General features: G+C 40.9%; 1 protein-coding gene across 1 annotated transcript; it reads left to right on the top strand.

Annotated features, from left to right (window-relative positions):
- The first annotated feature begins 16786 nt into the window (after positions 1-16786).
- On the top strand, positions 16787-18299 carry LOC104446352. Its single transcript, XM_039313409.1, has 2 exons — positions 16787-17162; positions 18121-18299. Exons 1-2 carry the CDS (start codon positions 16787-16789, stop codon positions 18297-18299), a joined length of 555 nt encoding a protein of 184 aa, XP_039169343.1.
- The last annotated feature ends 711 nt before the right edge of the window (positions 18300-19010 follow it).

The following is a 19010-nucleotide window of genomic DNA, read 5'->3' on the forward strand; positions in this document are numbered from 1 at the left end:
TATATTGAGAGCCAGAGTTCGTACTGCTGCAATACCTGAACTAGAGGCGTCTCATAAATAAAGATGCTTGAATCTGATCTAAATAGAAAGAATAAACAGGGACCAGAATTGCTCTGTCTCTGAATCTTGTCAAATCATGGAAGCTTAGACAAATGAAAAACTCGTCTCCTCAGCAGACCCTTCCCTTTTTTTTTTTTCTGAATACGTAACATTTCATTCAAGTAGGGAAAATATTACAACCCATAGACAGGTTTCAGTACATAGCATATCCAAGAGAATTTGAGGAGGTGAAAAGGTCCAGTTTGGAGATAGGGTTCCATGGCCATGGGCCTTGGTGCCCCAATTAGCTATTGAGTTGGCTTCACGTCTGCAATGTCGTATACGTGTATTGGGGAATTGGACAATCAGCGTGGCGCTGTCTGCGAACAGGGCTCGACATTCCCATGGTGGCAATTGGCAATCGTTTACAATTTCTACCATCACAAGACAGTTGGATTCAACCTGTAGGTGAGTGTCTGCCATTCCTTTCTGCAGCATAAATTGGAGAGTGAGATTTAGGGCTTGAATCTCTGTTTGCAGCAGGGAGGATGCTAGTACGCTACTAGAGAAACCATTGATCAAAATCCCTGCGTGATCTCTGCAAACATACGCGATGTTTCCCGTGTGACATTGTGACGCCCAAATTCTAATCTCTTCACTTGTTAGTTAGAATTGGCACGTTTGAGGCTAACTAAAATTTATTCTGGTAAAGACCTACTTCGTACATGAGAGTGGAAGGTGGAAGGGGGAGGGATTATTTTAAGAAGAAATTTTCCTCCCCATGTTGCAGCCAAGTGGAGTTGAGGAGGAAGGGGGAGGCAACACTTGTACATCTTATTATATATATATATATATATATATATATATATATATATATATATCATTCTCCTTCCTTGAAACGTTCGATACCTTTTCCCCAATAGACACGCGTCTTCTCTTCTTCTCCCTACCGAAACACCCACTTATTTTCTCCCCTGTTCTTGCTTCGTTCCACCAAAAACCCGACCTCATCTTGGCCTCTCACGATTGGTGCCTCCATCCAGCAGCAAAATCTTCTGTTGGGAGCTTCGCCGCCGGCCGTGGAACCCTAGCTTGCCCAACGCCTCCTCCCTTCCCCACCGGTGAAAGATCTAGGCAAGTGGGGCTGTGTTTAGAGTTTCAGGTTCATGAAAAGGCTGTTTCTAGATGTGCATGTGAGAATTGGGGTAGATTTTGAAGTTGTGTGCGAGAAATTTGGGAACCAAAGCTCTGTTTGGGAGCTAAAATTTGGGGGACTCGAAGTTCTATTCCTTTGCGCTAGACAATGGTTGTTAGATGAGGTACTATCGCATGTTATCTAGAGGATTTTCCTCTCCTCCGGTTTTGTTGTGGTTCGGCCACACCTATGGTGTGCCGTTTGCAAGTTGTCTGTCTGGTTAATGGCCATCGTGGGAGTAGAAAGTCTGCAAGAAAGTTGAGAAATATTGTTTTGCTTGGTAGAAGGCCATGAGTGTTGTGAACATTTGCTTTGTATCGAGTTGTGGAATGTTTCTTGTGGGTAAAGACCTACTGTGATTAATTTTAGATGCTGTGGAAGAGTCTTGAGGTGTTGTAATAAAGATTGGTAGAGAAATTTGCAGTTTGGTTGAACTAAAAACAGAAGAAAACAGTATAAGATGCTTCTATTTTAGAGAAATATAGATGGAAAGCCTTTTGTTTTGGTGCTGCCTTAAATTCTGATGATGTAGATAAGGAAAAGAACAAGTTTACTTAAGAGAACATTCATTAGATCAAGTTCGGCATCTAGTTATAGCAAGGTTAATGAGAAAATGTGTTGCTAAGAGCATTTACCTTGAACTAGTAAGTTGTACTTTAGAAAACAGCAATACCTTAGGTGATTCCACGATTTTTTTTGTAATTTTCTAGAAATAATTGGACATTAAACCCTTAATGAAAGTTGTAGGACACATCCTTAGAAATGACATATCAAAATTTGAGAGCAAATGGTCAAGGTTAAGGTGGTGAAACGATATTTCTTCTGTAGGTACTAAATTTGATAGTTGCTACAGAATTTTGAAGAGAAGACATCAAATTACTTCTCTTAATACACTGAGGATGCCATTGTTAATCTTAGGTTAGGCTTAGGTTTCTTCATAGAAAATGTTAGTCTATGTCTCTTCTATAACATACTGAAATTTCATAACATTCCAATAAGGTTAGATATATTTTTGTGTCTGTGATTGAAACTGCTCATTTCAGTCTATAGACTGCTTTGATATGAGGATGTGCAGCAGTTGCTGTGTCGCCTTTAATGGGGGTTCCTTTGTACCTTGAAGTATCTAATGATGTATGTTTATACCTATTTGTGATTGTTCACATACTGAAGTTGTTGATGCTACAACAAGGCTGAATTGTGAATGTGTGGTTAGCTAAAGAGCCAAGGTGAGACCTCGGGTGTCAGGGTGCCTGGAGAGGGGTGACGAGGAGTAGTGGTATTATCTCCAGAAGTTTGAGAATGGTTGAATAACTTCTTAGGGGACCTCGTGATGTCAGGTTGGGTGCGAGGGGGACAGGGTAGAGTGTCATCTCCCTCTGGGTGATCGTGGATCTTATGATGCCAGGTTGGGTGCGAGGGGTTCAAGGTGGAGTGTTGTCTCCCCCTGGGTAATTGTTGCAACTAGATTTATGTGGATTCAACAAATTGATGACTTATTAACCTATTTGTCTTATTATTGGCCAAATCAAAGTTAGGACTAACCGCCCATTTGCTGAGTTTTTATTTTAAAAACTCAATACTTATTTATTGTGTATTTTCTTTAAATTAAAAGGTGACTAAGGAGTGCTCGAAGTGTGGGAGAGTTTTGTTTTTGTCGATCTATGTACATACTCGATAGGAGGCGGGATATTTAATGTTTGTAGCTCCTATTGTTTTTTTTTTTTTTTTTTTTTGTAGAAATCCCCCTCCTTAGCCTCATCTCCTAATGTATACGTAAAATTTTTTTTTGATAAATATAGTCAAGTGCAGCTCAGTTTCTTATGACTCAACTTAGAATGAAATTTATTTTATTCCAGGAATTAATATCTCCCATAATTTATAAAGCAAGTCATGTGAGTTGATCTCAGATAATGGGTGTCACAGACTTGTTGTAGGAAAAGCCCCATCAATGTTGATTGTGAGTGTGCCAGGCTCTAAGGGGATCCACAACCGATGGGGGTTTAGCAAAGGATGCCCTATGTCCGACGCCGGCTGATTGTTCAACGGGTAATCGCTACAGTTGTGATCGCCAAATCCACAATCTGTTTGGGCTTTTTGCGTTGGTGTCGGAAGATGAAGCGGTTTCACGCTTTCCATATCTGCCAAAGAAGGGATGCGATGTTCTCCAGATCAGGTAAGTTGGCTCTACTCGCAAATAGATCTGCTAGCCAAGCATCAATTCAATGATGTGTGTTGTAAGCTGATATGTCTATCTTGACCTTGGGGTGGGGCCAAATACCCTGTGTCCATGGGCATAGTAGAAATAGATGTTCAGTAGTTTCAGGGATTTGGGATGGGCAGAGCTGACATACCGGGAAGGGGATAATGTGTCATCAGAATAGGTTGTCCCTTGTAGAGAGCGTGTTGTGGCAAAGCGACCATAGGAAGATTCGAAGTTTGGGGGCGGTCTTTGCTTTCCAAACCTGTCGCCATAACATGGGTGGCATTTGGTAGGATGTGGATGCACGGGTGCTAGCTTTGTTGTGAGCTGTTTGTTTGAGGGAAGTATAACCACTTTTCACAATATATAGTCCCATCAGCGTCCCTATCCATATAAGTTGATTTGTAGTGGAAGTAGAGCTTAGCTGTATGGCGACAATATCCTCGACAGTCTGGTCATCGAAGCTACTATGGAGTAGAGGAACGTTCAAAGTAGTCTGTTCTGGATTGATAAAGCTAGCCACCATCTTGGGCTTTTCTTTGGTTGCGGGTTCGCCAATGATCCCTTTGGGTAGCCATTTGTCCTTGCGGATTCTTATCCTCTGCCCATTACCAATGGACCACTGAAGTTGAGGTAAAATAGAATCTCGACCTAAGAGTAGACTTTGCCAGTCCCAAGATGGTCTAGGTCCTTTAGCTACATGCCAGAAGTTGGTATTGTGAAAATATAATCCTTTGAAAACTCGACTCCACAATGATGATGGGTTTTGGAATAAGCGCAATGCTTGTTTACCCATAAGTGCTTTGTTGAATGTAAGTAAATCTCGAAATCCAAGCTGTCCATTATCCTTCCGCTCTTAAAGTAGGACCCAACTTTTCCAATGTATTCCCGACCTAGTACTATTATTTTGCCACCAAAACTTGGCTATTTTCTACTCAATGGATTTACACATAGAGACAGGAAGCTTAAATATTGACATGGTGTATTGTGGGAGGGCCTGTACCACTATCTTTAACAAGATTTCCTTCCCGCCTTTAGATATAAGGTTCTCTTTCCACCTAGCTAGCTTTGCACTAACCCGCCCTAGAATTCAAGCTGACCTATCTTTTTTGGAAACCCTCTAATCAGACGGTATACCCAAATATTTGCCAGTTTTTTCAAGCACGGGTACTCTCAATTCTCTAGCCAGGTTTTGCTTTAAACTAATAGGGCAAGCTCTACTGAGGAAGAGTCTTGATTTGTTTCTATTCATAGCTTGGCTCGTGGCTAAACAGTATTGTTGCAATATGTTCGCTAAATTTTGGCATTCAAGGAGTCGGCCATCTAAGAAAAATATTGCATCATTTGCAAAAAATAGATGAGATAGGGTAAGACACCACTTGTTAAATTGGATCCCCTTTAGATTTCCCATGTTGACTACTTGCTGGATAAGGATAGATAAGACATTAGCCAAAAGGTTGAACATGTATGGAGAAATAGGATCACCTTGTCTGAGCCCCCTTGTTGAATGGAAATAGGGTAATGATTCACCGTTTAATTTGACACTAAGGGAGACCATAGTAATGCATTGCATCACCCATTGCACCCATTTACCATGAAATCCCAATTGTCGAAGATAGGCTTTTAGAAAGTACCACTCAACCTGATCATATGCTTTCTTCATATCCAACTTTAGTATGGCCTGAAATTTTTTCTTCCTTGCCCTGATTTTTAGCTGATGTAGGACCTCTTGGACAACCAAAATGTTATCTTGTATTTGTATTTGTCTGCCAGTCACAAAGGCACTCTGTTCCATTGAAATCAACTTAGGTAACCAAGGTTTCAGGCGATTTGCTAGCACTTTGGATATTATTTTATAGATAAAATTGCAGAGACTAATGGGTCGATATTAATCTAACCTCTCAGCATGCGGTATCTTTGGGATCAGTGCAATAAGTATTCTATTGATATTGGGGGGCAACACACTTGAGATGAAAAAGTCTTGCACAAAGGTAAATATGTCTTCCTGTAGAATGTCCCAATGAGTTTGGTAGAACCACCCATTCAAGCCATCGGGTCCCAAGGCTTTAGTAGCCCCTAATTGAAAGGTGGCTTGCTTGACTTCCTCCCGAGAGACCTTTGCTATTAAAGCTTGTATTCATCTCTGCTATAACCACTTGGGGACATTGTGTCAGAATAGGGCCATAATCACGGTGGCCCACCGAGCTTAGAGGCTTCAAAAGAAATCCATCATTATATTCTACATTTGAGTGGAATCTTGGATCCACCTTTGATGTTCATCCTGTGGCATACTGATGTGGTTGTTTTGTCGTTGTTGTATAGTAGTCGCATAGAAAAACTTCGTGTTCTTGGCGAAGTTTCTTGTCCCCCCACCTCAACTAATTTATGCGTGATCTCATCGCCCAATATTTTCCTCCTGTTGCCATAAGTGTTGGACTTCATCCTTAAGACGATTTATCTATGCTTTGTCATAGTGGTGTTCGGGTTGATTGATATATTGTTGAATTTGCTGCTGTAACAGATGAAGCTGATGATGACTGTTGGAAAATTTTGATTTACTCCACCCGGCGAGTGCCAAAGAGGTAATTTAAAGCTTTCGAGGGAGAGAGGAGTCCATTAGTGGTAAAGAGACCCAAGCATCTACAATAACCTTGCGACAATCCTGATTTTGGAGCCAAAAAGCTTTGAAAGTGAAAGCCTTCCACCTTCTTGGTGGGATGAGGTCAGTAGTCAGTAAAAGCGAGCTATGGTTAGAACCTAGAGTGGGTAAGGCAAAAACTTCGGCTTCCGGGTAAGACAATCGCTAGTCCATTGTACACAACATTCTATCAATTCGTTCTTTTACCACATCCTCACCATCTCTATTGCTCACCCATGTGAAGGCACAACCCTTGCTCTCAATATCCATTAGCGAACATTCATTTATAAATTCTCGAAAAGAGTACAACCTATAAGGCTCAGCTGGTCTCTTACCCACTTTCTCCCAATGATATATAATCTCATTAAAGTCTCAATGCACATCCATGGTAGGGTATTAGAGTAACTGAGGTGTCTCAAATCGCCCCATAGCTGCTATCGTTGTTGATAGACCACAAGCGCATGAAGACTAGTAAGTCTCATTGTGTTTCCACTCGGTTCAATAGTGCATATCATGTCAATGAAATGTGTAGTATGTCTCTCGACACATAACGAGACCTAATCATTCCAAAAAACCACCATCCCCTAGCCAAACCCATTAGGCTCACCACAAAACACTTTGGGTATTACAACCTCCACTGAATTTTTTGGATCACAATGTCTTGGTTTTTTGTTTTCATAAAAAATACTACGTCGGGCCTTTCTTGGACCACTAGGGCCCTAAGCGCTTGAACTACTAGGGGATTGCCCAGTCCCTGACAGTTCCAACTAATTAGCTTCATTTGTCATTTGGTGGCTTTTTGGGGCAAGCCACCACAGTCCAACTACCTACCTTGTCAACCTCGTATATCGGGGTATCCATAAGAAGAGATTCATCAAGGCCTTCATTTAGATAAGAACGCGACCCATGAGGAGCATACCTTTTAACTTTCTTGAGAGGACTCGCTTTAGTATGCATTCCGGTACTCTTTAGTTTCTTTGTTTTGGAGGAGCCTACCTTTGAATCTTCAATCATTTCATGCTGGTCCTGTACAGGGGACTTCAGCTTAAGTGCTAGATCTTCTTGTGGAGAGTCAATGAGAGGTGCACACCTTAGGAGTGGATTTGTAGGATGATCAATAAGTTGTACTAAGCTTACTTCCATGTTAGCTTGTTGCTGGCTAGTGTTGCGTGAGGATCAACACGGAGTAAAAGAGTCGAATGCTAAGGAGTTTCAAGTATGGTCTCTTCTACTTCATCTCGTTTAGGTTGTGCCTCATAAAAAGCTTGCCAAAATGGGCTATGTTCTCGAACTTCAGCTCTTAACCATTGACCATAATATAACTTGTCTTTCCCTTCTATTTTTGCCTCATCAAAGGGGATATCTTTACAGTACATTGCATAATGGCTAAGAATGCCACATGAGTAGCAATAGTGGGATAAGCGTTCGTAGCGAAAATCGAGCCATATGTTCTTCCCTTCTAATCTGATTAACTTCCTAGGTTTAAGTGGTTCTTACAATTTGATTTCCACGTGAGCCCTGCTTGCCCGTAGTGTTGTGCCTTCTCTACTCTCACTCTTTACTTCCTGCACCTTATAGATATTTCTCACAGCTTTACTTATCATTTCATCTGTACATCTTTCTAGGGGAAGCCCAAAAAATTGCGCCCAAAAACTTGCACCCAAAAGGCACAAGTGGTAAAGTCATAGCAATGTAATGGAGTGTTGGGTATTCAAGGTTTCATGATAACAAGATGGCTCGAGAATAGCCAAGGACCATTGTCTAACACCCTCTATTTTTCTCCTTATGAGTTGAATTTAAACACATATAGCCCTGCTTCACGTTGAGAAATTTCAACTTGGTCATTGTGCCATGCTCTTTTCAGAGTATTCTGAAACGCTCGGAAATTAATAGAAGGGTTAAAGAGAAGTTTACCAACCAAGATTAATTTACATTCTCCTAACTTCTTTGCAGGGGCTGCTTCATCCCACACATGACTTCCTATTCAGACCAGAGTCTACCCAATTTGTTGCAGAGAGCAGCGAGACGGGCATCCCCTTCTTGGCTAATGCAGTCCATCAGCAAGCATGCCGCGGGTAGGAAGGCAGAGGAGGTAGGTATTGGGTATGTGTCGCATGCAGTACATAGGGGAAAATGACCGGAATAGGCCAAGCCAAAGGAAAGTAACCATGCGAAGCAATAGACATGCCTGGTCAAGATTGTGGGTAAAGGACAATAGAGGTAGGTCAGCCAAATTTGCGGGGTTCAGTCAAATAGGGCAATTGGGAAAATAGGATCAACAAATGGGGAGAATTGCATCGAGCATGGAACAGGGTTCAAGAGCATGAGATTGTGGGTGGAAACAACAAAGATGAAATTGGGTGGGCCAGGCGGATGAAAGCCACGGCTAAAAGGGGGAGAAGCTTCGAGCAATTAAAATGGTGTCGACGGTACAATGGAGGTCAACTATGGGTATAAGGGTTTGGTGAAGAAGAAAATACCATAGGGTAGAAGGGAGCTCTACATGTCGAGAGGATTTTTTCATTGTGCAAACCCTTCCTTGCTTGTTATAACTTGTATCGTCACCACTTTGACGGGCTCAGGAGCTACTCGAAATGGTTAGGTGTTAGAAGCGTGCGGCAGAAGACTGATATCTTTAACCTAGGAAATCATTAAGGGACAACTCAAGTCCAAGTCCATCTATTATTTAGTTAAAACCATCTCTACTAAAAAATTTATGATAATTAGATGTTAGCTAATTAACTGTTTCACACAACATCAATTCTCCAATATGAGACTTTTTTCTAGCATAACTTCTATGTGCATCTTAACAATCTTACTCCCACTTGTGAGCTCATTAATCGACTCATCTTCGCCCATATTTAAATGAAGAAGATGTCGCATCAAGAAGACCTTAACTCGTACGTGTTTAAGAGGGCATACATTAATCCCGCAAAAGTCTTCTCTTACGAATGGTAAATGCAACATTACTCTGACATCAGTCGCATAACATTCAATGCATATCTATCCAATAACTTTCAATCAACTTGCTTCCTAGACTATTGTTTCTTCACATAGCAAATTCCTATTGTACAAAACAAAATCCCTTTCCACCCACAATCTTGGAAGTGTTGTCTCGGAGGCCTAGCAAGGTAAAATAGTTGAGGTTGAGCCTCCATGAACTTTTTGCTCTTGGGTCAAAACAAGATGCCTAATTTTAGCAATGGTATATGAGGAGATAGGATTTGCATAGGACAATCAAAGTAGAGAATCTTGTTGGGGTCGAACTTGTGTGGAACCAAATGGCCACTACCATTGTCGATATGGGGTTTGGCAAGTTGGGTGGTGGTGGAAGCAATATCAACAACAGAGGATCAATGATGTGCAACGTTGCACATGAGTAAGCCCTCAAGGCCTATTTTTCCTCCACCAAAGAGCTTGATCTAGGAACCTAGAAAAGAATGAGGACAAGAGCACAAATCTATGCATCTTTCTTCAATTTTTGGGACTTCAATTCTCTTGAACTATTCCCAATAACAACAATATTGTTTCTTGACATGGTATTAGAGTCGGTGCTATCCCTTTCATATGTGTCCTGAGAAGGGGTGTTAGAATATTGTCCTCCATCGTTTGACAATAGTCATGTATGCTCTTCACATTCATGCAATCTCTCTCCACATCATAGCTTAAGCTTTTGGATTTTCTAACTTGGTTTAGAACTAGACAATCCTGAGTGCACAACCGAATGAAAATCTTGTATTTCATGTCATTTTTTTTCAATAACTATTGACATTCCTAGAGACTCATTGTTGTTTGAGGAACCATTCATCGAGTTTGTTTTGCAACAACGCCAAATGCATTGACGGCTTCATTTCTCCATGAAAGTCATCGCAACTATTGAGAAAACCTTCTAATATATTTTGAACTTGACAAAACAATGCATGATATCTTACAAGCTTAATATATGCAAGAGCTATTTATATTTCAAGTAATATCCATGTAAAAGGAACTTTGATGTACTAAGTGAAAAGATACAAACAGCTGGAAGAACCTACATGAATAAGTCTAGACGAATGGGGAGTTCCTATAGACTTAGAGATATCAAGGTGAATAGTCTAAAGAATTTATAGGAATATCGTATTCAAAGTACCTATTGAGAAGCAATTGGATATAACCAAAGTCTAATATAAATAGGAACAAAAGTAGGAAGTCTAATATGACCAAAAGTTTGATACAAGTAGAAGTTTGCTATTACTAGAACACCTACACTACCTATGTCACACATTGATCCTCGAGCGCATGCCCATTCATTGGTGGTTGATAAAATTTGTGACGTCCCAAGACGCGTTGCTGCCCATTCATTTTTAATGCACATGTGGAAGTGAATTAAACACCCATAACAATAAACATCATGGGATGGGAAGCAAGACAATCACATCAAACCAAACACTTTTATACACAAGCTGAGTTTATAAACAAGGTCTACAAAAAGGTCGGTTTTCAAAAAGGAACTGTCCTACGACCTACTAATCGGATACGTTCATCGATCCTTTAGACTCCACTGGCTTCGGGGGCGTCGGGTCCTCCATAGCTCCATTAGGAGGGTAAGTTGCACCCTCGCCAAAAGTGGCATTGACAACCACCACGGGGATCTCAAAATCCTGGAGAGGACCCACTCTGTATCCATTGAGTCCATGAAGGAACCATGCCTTGAATTGATGAGATACGCTCTCAAGTAGGCCTTCGTCGACCTAGACAGTGGTCACGATCAACTCATAGACCCAATGACTACCGAGGATCCAAAAATCTATCCCCTGCTTAGTAATAGCCTGCAACTATCCAAAACGTTACAGAGGAACTGCAATCTAAAGACCTGAAAATATTGAGCCCATGACGGGGTGAGACAATGTCTCAGTAACTTTACCCCCTAAACTCTAACTAGGAAGGAAATACGCTTAGGGCATCCTAACCACACAACCACGCAATCACAGAGACTTAGCGCATCTTAGATCCTTTCCTGCATGTCAGTACAATTCATATACCCAACCATATGCTGTAATCAAACTCAAACAATTTAACGCCATCACTTTCATCTCAATAAATACAAGGGGTCTCGATTATAGGGCCAAATCATTATGACACGTCACATTTGTGTCACACAATTTTGTCCCATAATCCAACGCGTCAATTTCACTCAACATGCGTTCCAATTGTTAATCATGGCCACACATGGGCATGGCCTACTCGATGTTCGGCGGTCTTCTGGCGTAACCAGACATCGTCTTACCCCATCAAGCACGACAACGTCACTACATCGATGGCATTCCATAAAAGAGCATCAGTCCAGCCTTAATTGCAACCGGCATCCATTGGTAGGGCATCCCATATAGGGGCACGTCTAGCTCAACAGCTTAGGACGCATAACCATTCATGTACCCATCCAATTCCTAGCCAAGACATTGTGCTTTGCACTCAATTTCCCAAATTAAAATATTGTACTTGGCCCATTTTCTTCGTATTAAAAACACATAGTAAAATAATCGCGTGTGGGTACATAGTCAATTTGAACCAAAAAACCTAATATCCTTCATTTTCAAATCTTACTATTTGATATAGTATTTAAAACTATTTTCAGTGTCAAAACCCGACACTTGGTAATTTATAAATAATTACCGAAATTTTCAAATTTTGAATTAAATACTCAAAATTTCAATCACCACTCAGTTTGCACAATTTAACACTCAATTGTAGAAACTAAGTACACTATTGCAATCAACACGAAATTCTGGTCACTAGCTATCCCGTTATAATTTTCGAAAATATTAAATAATTAAATAAATACAAAAATTAATTCAATAAATCAATTTAAATTCAATAAATAACAACTTATGCCAAAAACACTAATCTAACCACCTAAATGGGAATTTCCGAACCTATCTAGATAAATAGTACGACTACTTTAGCTCTTAATCTATCCGTTCTAACCATCTAACATGCACAAATGGATAATTAAATCACTAATCAATTTTGATTTCCCCTAAGCATTATTAACTCCTTAAGTAGAGTTTATCAAGTAAACTCATCGATTTTGCAATCTGATGAGTCCACGGTGATGGCAACGTAGAGGTGGGCGATAACCAAGCCCATGGCAGCACCAACGAAAGTCCGGAAGGGCCCAGAAAAGCCACATGAAGGCTCATGACCCTTGCTGGCTTCAGCCTCTGCTTGCTGCCAAAGAAGTTGAACTGAGCGACAAAAGTGGCTGGAAAAGCTTAGGATGGCTAGCGGAGGCTGCTGCGGGGCTAGGCAAGTGACGCGGACGGCTCTTGGATGGCGGCGGAGACATGGCTTAGGTGACCATGATGATGACCAAGGAGGCTTGGAGGGTGCGGTTGGGTGCGATAGGAGGCGCGGGCAAACAGAACGACGCTCGCAGGACAGCGGTGGCGCAATGGGCTCGTGAGTGGCGTGCGGTAGCTCTAGTGGCTCCAAGCGGTGGTCGAAAGGCTAGGGGGAGAGAGCTGGCTAGTTTCTAGTTTTCTTAAGCTTCCACAAGCCTCAACTATGGAGAAAGGTGGCTGTTGAAGAAGAAGAAGGCTGCTGAAGATTGGAGGGGGCCACTAAAATATCCCAAACTCTCAAGTGCTTGCCCCCACCAACTTGGCTGTCTTCCTCAGCAAATTTGCAGTTGCCAAAGCTTCCTCAACAGATCTCCAAGTGGTCCAAATGTTGCACATCCCAAGACCTACAAATTTTGGAACATTTGCCACTCAATTTATTCAATTCTCCTTAAACTGAACCTAAATTAGAGTCCATAAATCCAACCAAGGTGCCCACACTAAAATTCACATTTTTTTCTCATCGATTGAACTAACTTGAATCCCAAAAATGCGACCAAAACCGGCCCTCTAATTTTCCAGTCAAAAACGGCCCTACTTTGAATTTCTGCCAAAATCTCGATTTGCAAAAAAAATCTTCAGAAGGTGAGTTGGCATTTCTAAAATGAATCGTGACATGACAAAACTTTCAATTTCTGAAATCGGGTTTAAATTCGCAGTTAATGTTAATCTGGTGCGATTTTAGCGTAACCTAACCTACCGGGTAGCTTTTAGGAATTTTTAGTGCAATTGACCCGTGGTCAATTATTTTCGAACCACATTGTACATCTTCGACACATTGGTGACTCTTAGTTGTCGTAAAAATCTTGAGGTCTCAAATACGGGCACAAGGTACAGAAATGATAGAAAAACCGGTCTAGTGCCGTTCGACAAGAATTTTGCAATCAAGTGGAATTACTCATACACTAATCACATATCTCTATCGAATCGACCTATCTCGAGTTTTTGATCGATTTTGACAGTGCTGTAATGACCCTTGTAGATTAGCACGTTCGAGTAGTCGATTCATGGTCGAATTCTCAAGTCTATTGTATTTAGATTCCTTAACGGCTTCACATGATAAATTAGTTATCTCATGAGTGGTCAACTCAAAGAAAAGAACTATAGGCGCGTCAATGAAAAGCCCGACTTATTCAATTAAAAACAGAACCTGAAAATCAGGATATCACAACCTATGATAACAATCTTGTCACAATTTGCAAGATTATTATTCTGAGATAAATCATCCCATCCTTTGATAGCTTGTGATTTGAAATAGATTCCTAATTTAGAAGAAAGTGATTGACCATCAATCTTAAAAATTATCTACACGGAAGAAATCAATCTCGCATGAAATATTTTTGATTAACAATCATCCTCAAGGCAAGGTTCTTTATAAAGCTACTCAATTTTTAGAAACCAAATATTTGATTGAATAGGCGACCAATCTATGGAAATCTTATTTATACACCTCAACGGTTAATTGATCTACTCAATAGATCATTTAATTAGTTGGAAGATTGATCCTCTTGAAGATTAGATTGCATGCTGAGGAGTATAAATGGAGATAAAGATGTTGAGGAGAATGAGAATCGAGAGTGCAAATTCCAAAGTTAGATAATGGTTTACATTTTATACAATGTTCTGAGTACCATTCTATAATCTTGTGAGAAGTGTTGGTAGTGTTGTTGTTTGTGTTTAGGTGTATAATAATGGGATTTATCTACTTAAGTATATGTAGCACTAGCTTTGGAAAAGAGTGCTTGAGTAGAAGTAGCACATTTTACTTTACCTTCTCAACAATTGACTAGTGGAATTTAGCTAAAAGCATGTTAATCTGGAGAGTGGACGTAGGTTTACACGAAGTCGAACCACTAATAGCTTTGTTTGCATTGTTCTCTATTTTATTGCTTCTATTGATTTATTGCCCAATATAAACACTCTACATGGCAGTTCTTATATAAATAATTTGTTTCACCCAATTACACTTATATTAAACTTGACAATTTTAATTCTGCAATACTTTTGTCAAGTTTCTTGAAATAGTCTCTTCACCCCCCCCCCTCTAGGTGATCTTGTTAGCCAAAATCAGTGACGTCAGGTGCATTGGCCGCGTCACTTCCATTTCTTGAGTTTGCTTCATAACAACGTGAGTTGCATCAATGGCCACATTTCTCAACAGTGGTTGTGATGACAGTAGTCACATAGGCCACATTGCTCCAATTTCTCCACTAAATCCGCACCTTTAGTCATTGTTTGAGACTCTTTCGCTGCTCATTTCCAAGCAAGCACCACCATCAGACGAGCCAAATCCTAAATTTCATCGACGATAGCCTACTACACCCATATCAACATAAGAACTAGTTTGCCAATATTGGTAGACATTTTTTCAAATCTTACTTATCCAAATTCAAGTTGACTTCTTCAATTCACCTTGAGTTCGTGGGTTGCTAGAGATATTTAAGATTTTCTCTAGAATGTATTTCTATATTAATATAATTATGATATTTCTATTGATTCTATATATCTCTCAAGATTATTCATATATCTCCCTTTGATTATGTATGTCTTAATTGATATGTTATATGTTAGTTGGGGATATAGTCAACGTGATGCATTTCATATTTCACATTTGTTGCTTTATAGGCATAATGAATTGGACCTGACTATGTTCTATAATTGTCTCGTATGAACTCTAGGATGTAAAATTTGAGGGTTTTCCAAGGGCAAGGAAAGAAAAACTTTCTCTCCAATTGGGGGGGACAACGCGTAGGAACCAATATATTAAAATAAAGAACGCATTCAAGCTAGGTGCCGGGTTATTGGACTACTGCTGGAAGCATTGTCGGAAGCTTGCTTTTTACTAGTTAGACACTTGCTTTGCACAATGTTTAAAACCGACACATCCTAATCAGTATCCTTAGTTCTAGACACTATGTGAAGTGAGGCCAAGAAAGGAAAGAAAACAGAGTAAAAAAACTTTTAATATTAAGCGCGGAGGGGCCAGCCCCGACACGGCATCTGGTTTAGTGTAATACACCTCATTTACTGCAGAAAAATCTAAGCAAATTTTTTAATTCCCCTCATTTGATTGGGCCACGTGGCCATGTATGTTAATTGTTGATATGGCCAACGTGATGCATTTCATATTTCACATTTGTTGCTTTATAGACGTAATGAATTATTTGTCGAACATGATGGGAAAGTTAATGATATGACAAAGCCTATAGTCAAATTTGGCGTGCAATCTCTGGTGGTCCAACGTACCCTTGATCTATCTATTTTCTAGTGTTGATCACTCCGCCAATAGCAAAGATGGATGAATTTATAATTTCATTGATTGGAATTTAGAGGGAACGACTTTTGTTAGCAAGTCTTTATTTAATATATTATTTTACCCATGATCGGCTTTATCATAATCTATGTTGGATTATGACCCTATTTAATTACATAAGATACATCTCGACTTACAAAAGCCAAATCTATCTCCCAAAATTGATGGTACTAAACCTATGAGCTTTTAAGTTGGTTGTATATGCTTGACTAAAGTAAACTAAGATTGGTATGCAATATCACTATATCAAATGATTTTGCAGACTTATAGTGAACATTTATTTTCATAGCGAGGAAAATTTATCAAATGAAACCATATCCCAACTTTATAAAGTAGTCTTAGTAGACGCGCAGTTCTCATTAAAATAAAGAGACATTCTATGTTTAATAAGACCATGCTGCAACATACATGTAATTTAAACACTCGAAATCGATGTAATTGATTGAGACATTAAGGGGGATGTTTAGTTTAGGAATTGGAGGCCACTTGTTTAAATTTTACCCACTTAGTGCAATCTGCTCTTGATCAGCATCTGCTTTCAAGGTCAAAGCTGTAGAGGTCAAAACCCAAACTTAATTCTTTCGTAGGGATTGCATGATGTTTTATGGATCTCCAAATAGGTGGGTCTTTATGCTCGAGCCTTTACATTACCAAAAGAAAATATATGCAGCTTATATTTTTCGACTGTGGGTAACATCTAAATAAATAGGTCATTTTCCACCGCTAAGAATAAAAATGCAAACGGCAGTGCGTCCCCACCGGCAGCCATCCAACCTTTCTGTTACATTTTCAATTGTTGCATTGATCAAGATCGCCATCCAACACTTCTGTTACATTTTCAATTGTTGTATTGATCAAAATCTGTGAGCTGCGACCTTCATCTCTATATATGAAGCATTCCTGATCGTGGACTGACCGGACTGACCAAAACATCTTATGCTTTAACTTACCTAAGCTACTCTATTTTCACAAAATCACCCTCTCTTTCTAAGCGTCAGCTCACAACCATAAGCCACCACTCGCAATGGCAACGACCGTCGAGCCCGAGCAATTAACTGGCCATTGCCAACACGTCCACCTCATGTGCCACAGCGACCGCGCCGACCACAGCGTCAGCGAGTCGTGGCGGGCCAGGTTCCCCAAGCCGTGGGACCCTCCATTGACTGACATAGGCCGGATCAAGGCGCTTGAAACTGGCAAGAAACTCCAGGCCAAGCTCGGGTTTCCAATCCACTGGGTCGTCTCGTCGCCGTTCTGGCAGTGCAACGAGACTGCATGGGAGCTGATCACCGGTCTCTCCATGGAGGGCGAGGACGCCACAAACATTGTGCTAGATGATGGCAACTCCGCCAACTCATCAACGTCAGGGATCAAAGTAGAGTTATCTCTCCAAATCTCGCGTGAGTTTTGATGGAAGTTCTTGATCTAACTTCAGCTTTGATCTATTGCAATATATTTGTTTTGGGGAGAATTACCAAAAAAGTCCTAAACCTATTGCAATTGTGTCAATTCAATCCTAAACTTTTTTTTTGCCAATTTAGTCATAAACCTTTTATAATTGTACCAATTCAGTCATTCCGACCAAAATTGGCCAACCGGGCGACGTGGACGCCGGGCTGGAGAGCTAGGCTGGCAAACAATTTTTTAATAATTTAAAAAAAAAAAAAAAAATTTCGATTTTTTAAATTTTTGATTTTATTTTTACCTTCTTCTTCTTCCTCGGCCGGCCAGCGCTTGCCGAGGGCGAGGGCTGGCGAGGCTCGTCCCCGCCGGCCACCGGCGAAGGCAAGCCTCGCCTAGCGGCTACGGCGGCCGCCATCGCCCGGCCAAGGCGAGGCTTGGCCTTGCCCAGCCATGGCGAGGCGAGAGCGAGGCCGCCGTCGCCGGATCCGGCGAGGCTCGACCTCGCCATGGCTGGGCGAGGCGAGCCTCGCCTTGGCTGGGCGAGGTTCGCCTTCGCCGGTGGCCGGCGCCGGCTGGCCGGAGGAAGAAGAAGAAGGTAAAAAATAAAAAATTCGAAAAAAATTAAAAAATCCGATTTTTTTAAAAAAAAATTATTAAAAAATTGTTCGCTGGCTAGCCATCTCCGGCCGGCGTCCACATCAGCTCCGGCCGACCAATTTTGGCTAGAAGGACTGAATTGGCACAATTATAAAAGGTTTAGGACTAAATTGACAAAAAAAAAAGTTTAGGACTGAATTGACACAATTGCAATAGGTTTAAGACTTTTTTGGTAATTCTCCCATTCGTTTTGTGTTGGACTTTTAGTTCAAACTCGAAAGACCTTTCTTGCACACTAAAGAACGTTATGCTGAGATAAGAAGTGCTGGCCACTAAACTTTTCGTTGGTATCCTTAGAATATGGAATGAGTAGGGTGCTTAACGACGCCACATCGTTGTATCATCCCACGGACGGCGATTCATGGGTATCCGACACGAAGTTGCTCGAGACTTCATTTGCGCCCGGTGTCGTGGAGCCCGCACTGCACCGGGTGTTCAAGGAGGTAAGGGCTTTTTACATGGCATACCGTGCTTAAAATTTGAATTCTGATCGTTTAGGAATTGTTGCCGTGGACGAAAATGCTCCCGACAATGTCATGAAAAGTCGGACATGATCATCGGTAGGCGAGTTTGGAGTGATTTGAGACTAAGTCGCTCAAACGGCCCCATTTCAGTGGGGTCATTACCCTTCAAAAAGCAGCTTTGAATCTAGATGGTCTTGGCATGTGTTAATACGTGGTCTAATTTGGACTATATCTAAATTGGTGTAGCTGTCACAATGGGGAGAGAGCGAATCCGGGGCAAGAGATCGATACCTACACACCATTCATTCCCTCGTTGACAAATACCCCCAAGAAAATTTGCTGTTCGTCACTCATGGTGAGCTTTAATTTGGCATTTCATTTCTCGCTTTGTAATCAATTAAATCAAAATCTTAAAATCTGAATTATGTAGGGTATACATATGGCTATGGTATTGCCTAAAACGATTGGCTTTTGAAAAAATCCATACGTCATTAACTTTGCTTCGAAGATCATAGAGGACGCTTAGGATAGACTTGGTGCAAATGCATGCACCTCTGACCTATTTGCACCATTGAAGCTGATGGGTCCACTCAATTCTAAAATGGCGCCTGTCAGATTCAACCTTTGCTGCACACACTCGGTGCATGCATGATGCACCCAGTCCTCGTAACGATGGCGCGAAAAGTTGAGGTGTTTTTACCTTTTGACGTGTTTCTAAACCAG

Source organism: Eucalyptus grandis, chromosome 5, assembly GCF_016545825.1.
Source record: "Eucalyptus grandis isolate ANBG69807.140 chromosome 5, ASM1654582v1, whole genome shotgun sequence".
Classification (NCBI taxonomy): Eukaryota; Viridiplantae; Streptophyta; class Magnoliopsida; order Myrtales; family Myrtaceae; genus Eucalyptus; species Eucalyptus grandis.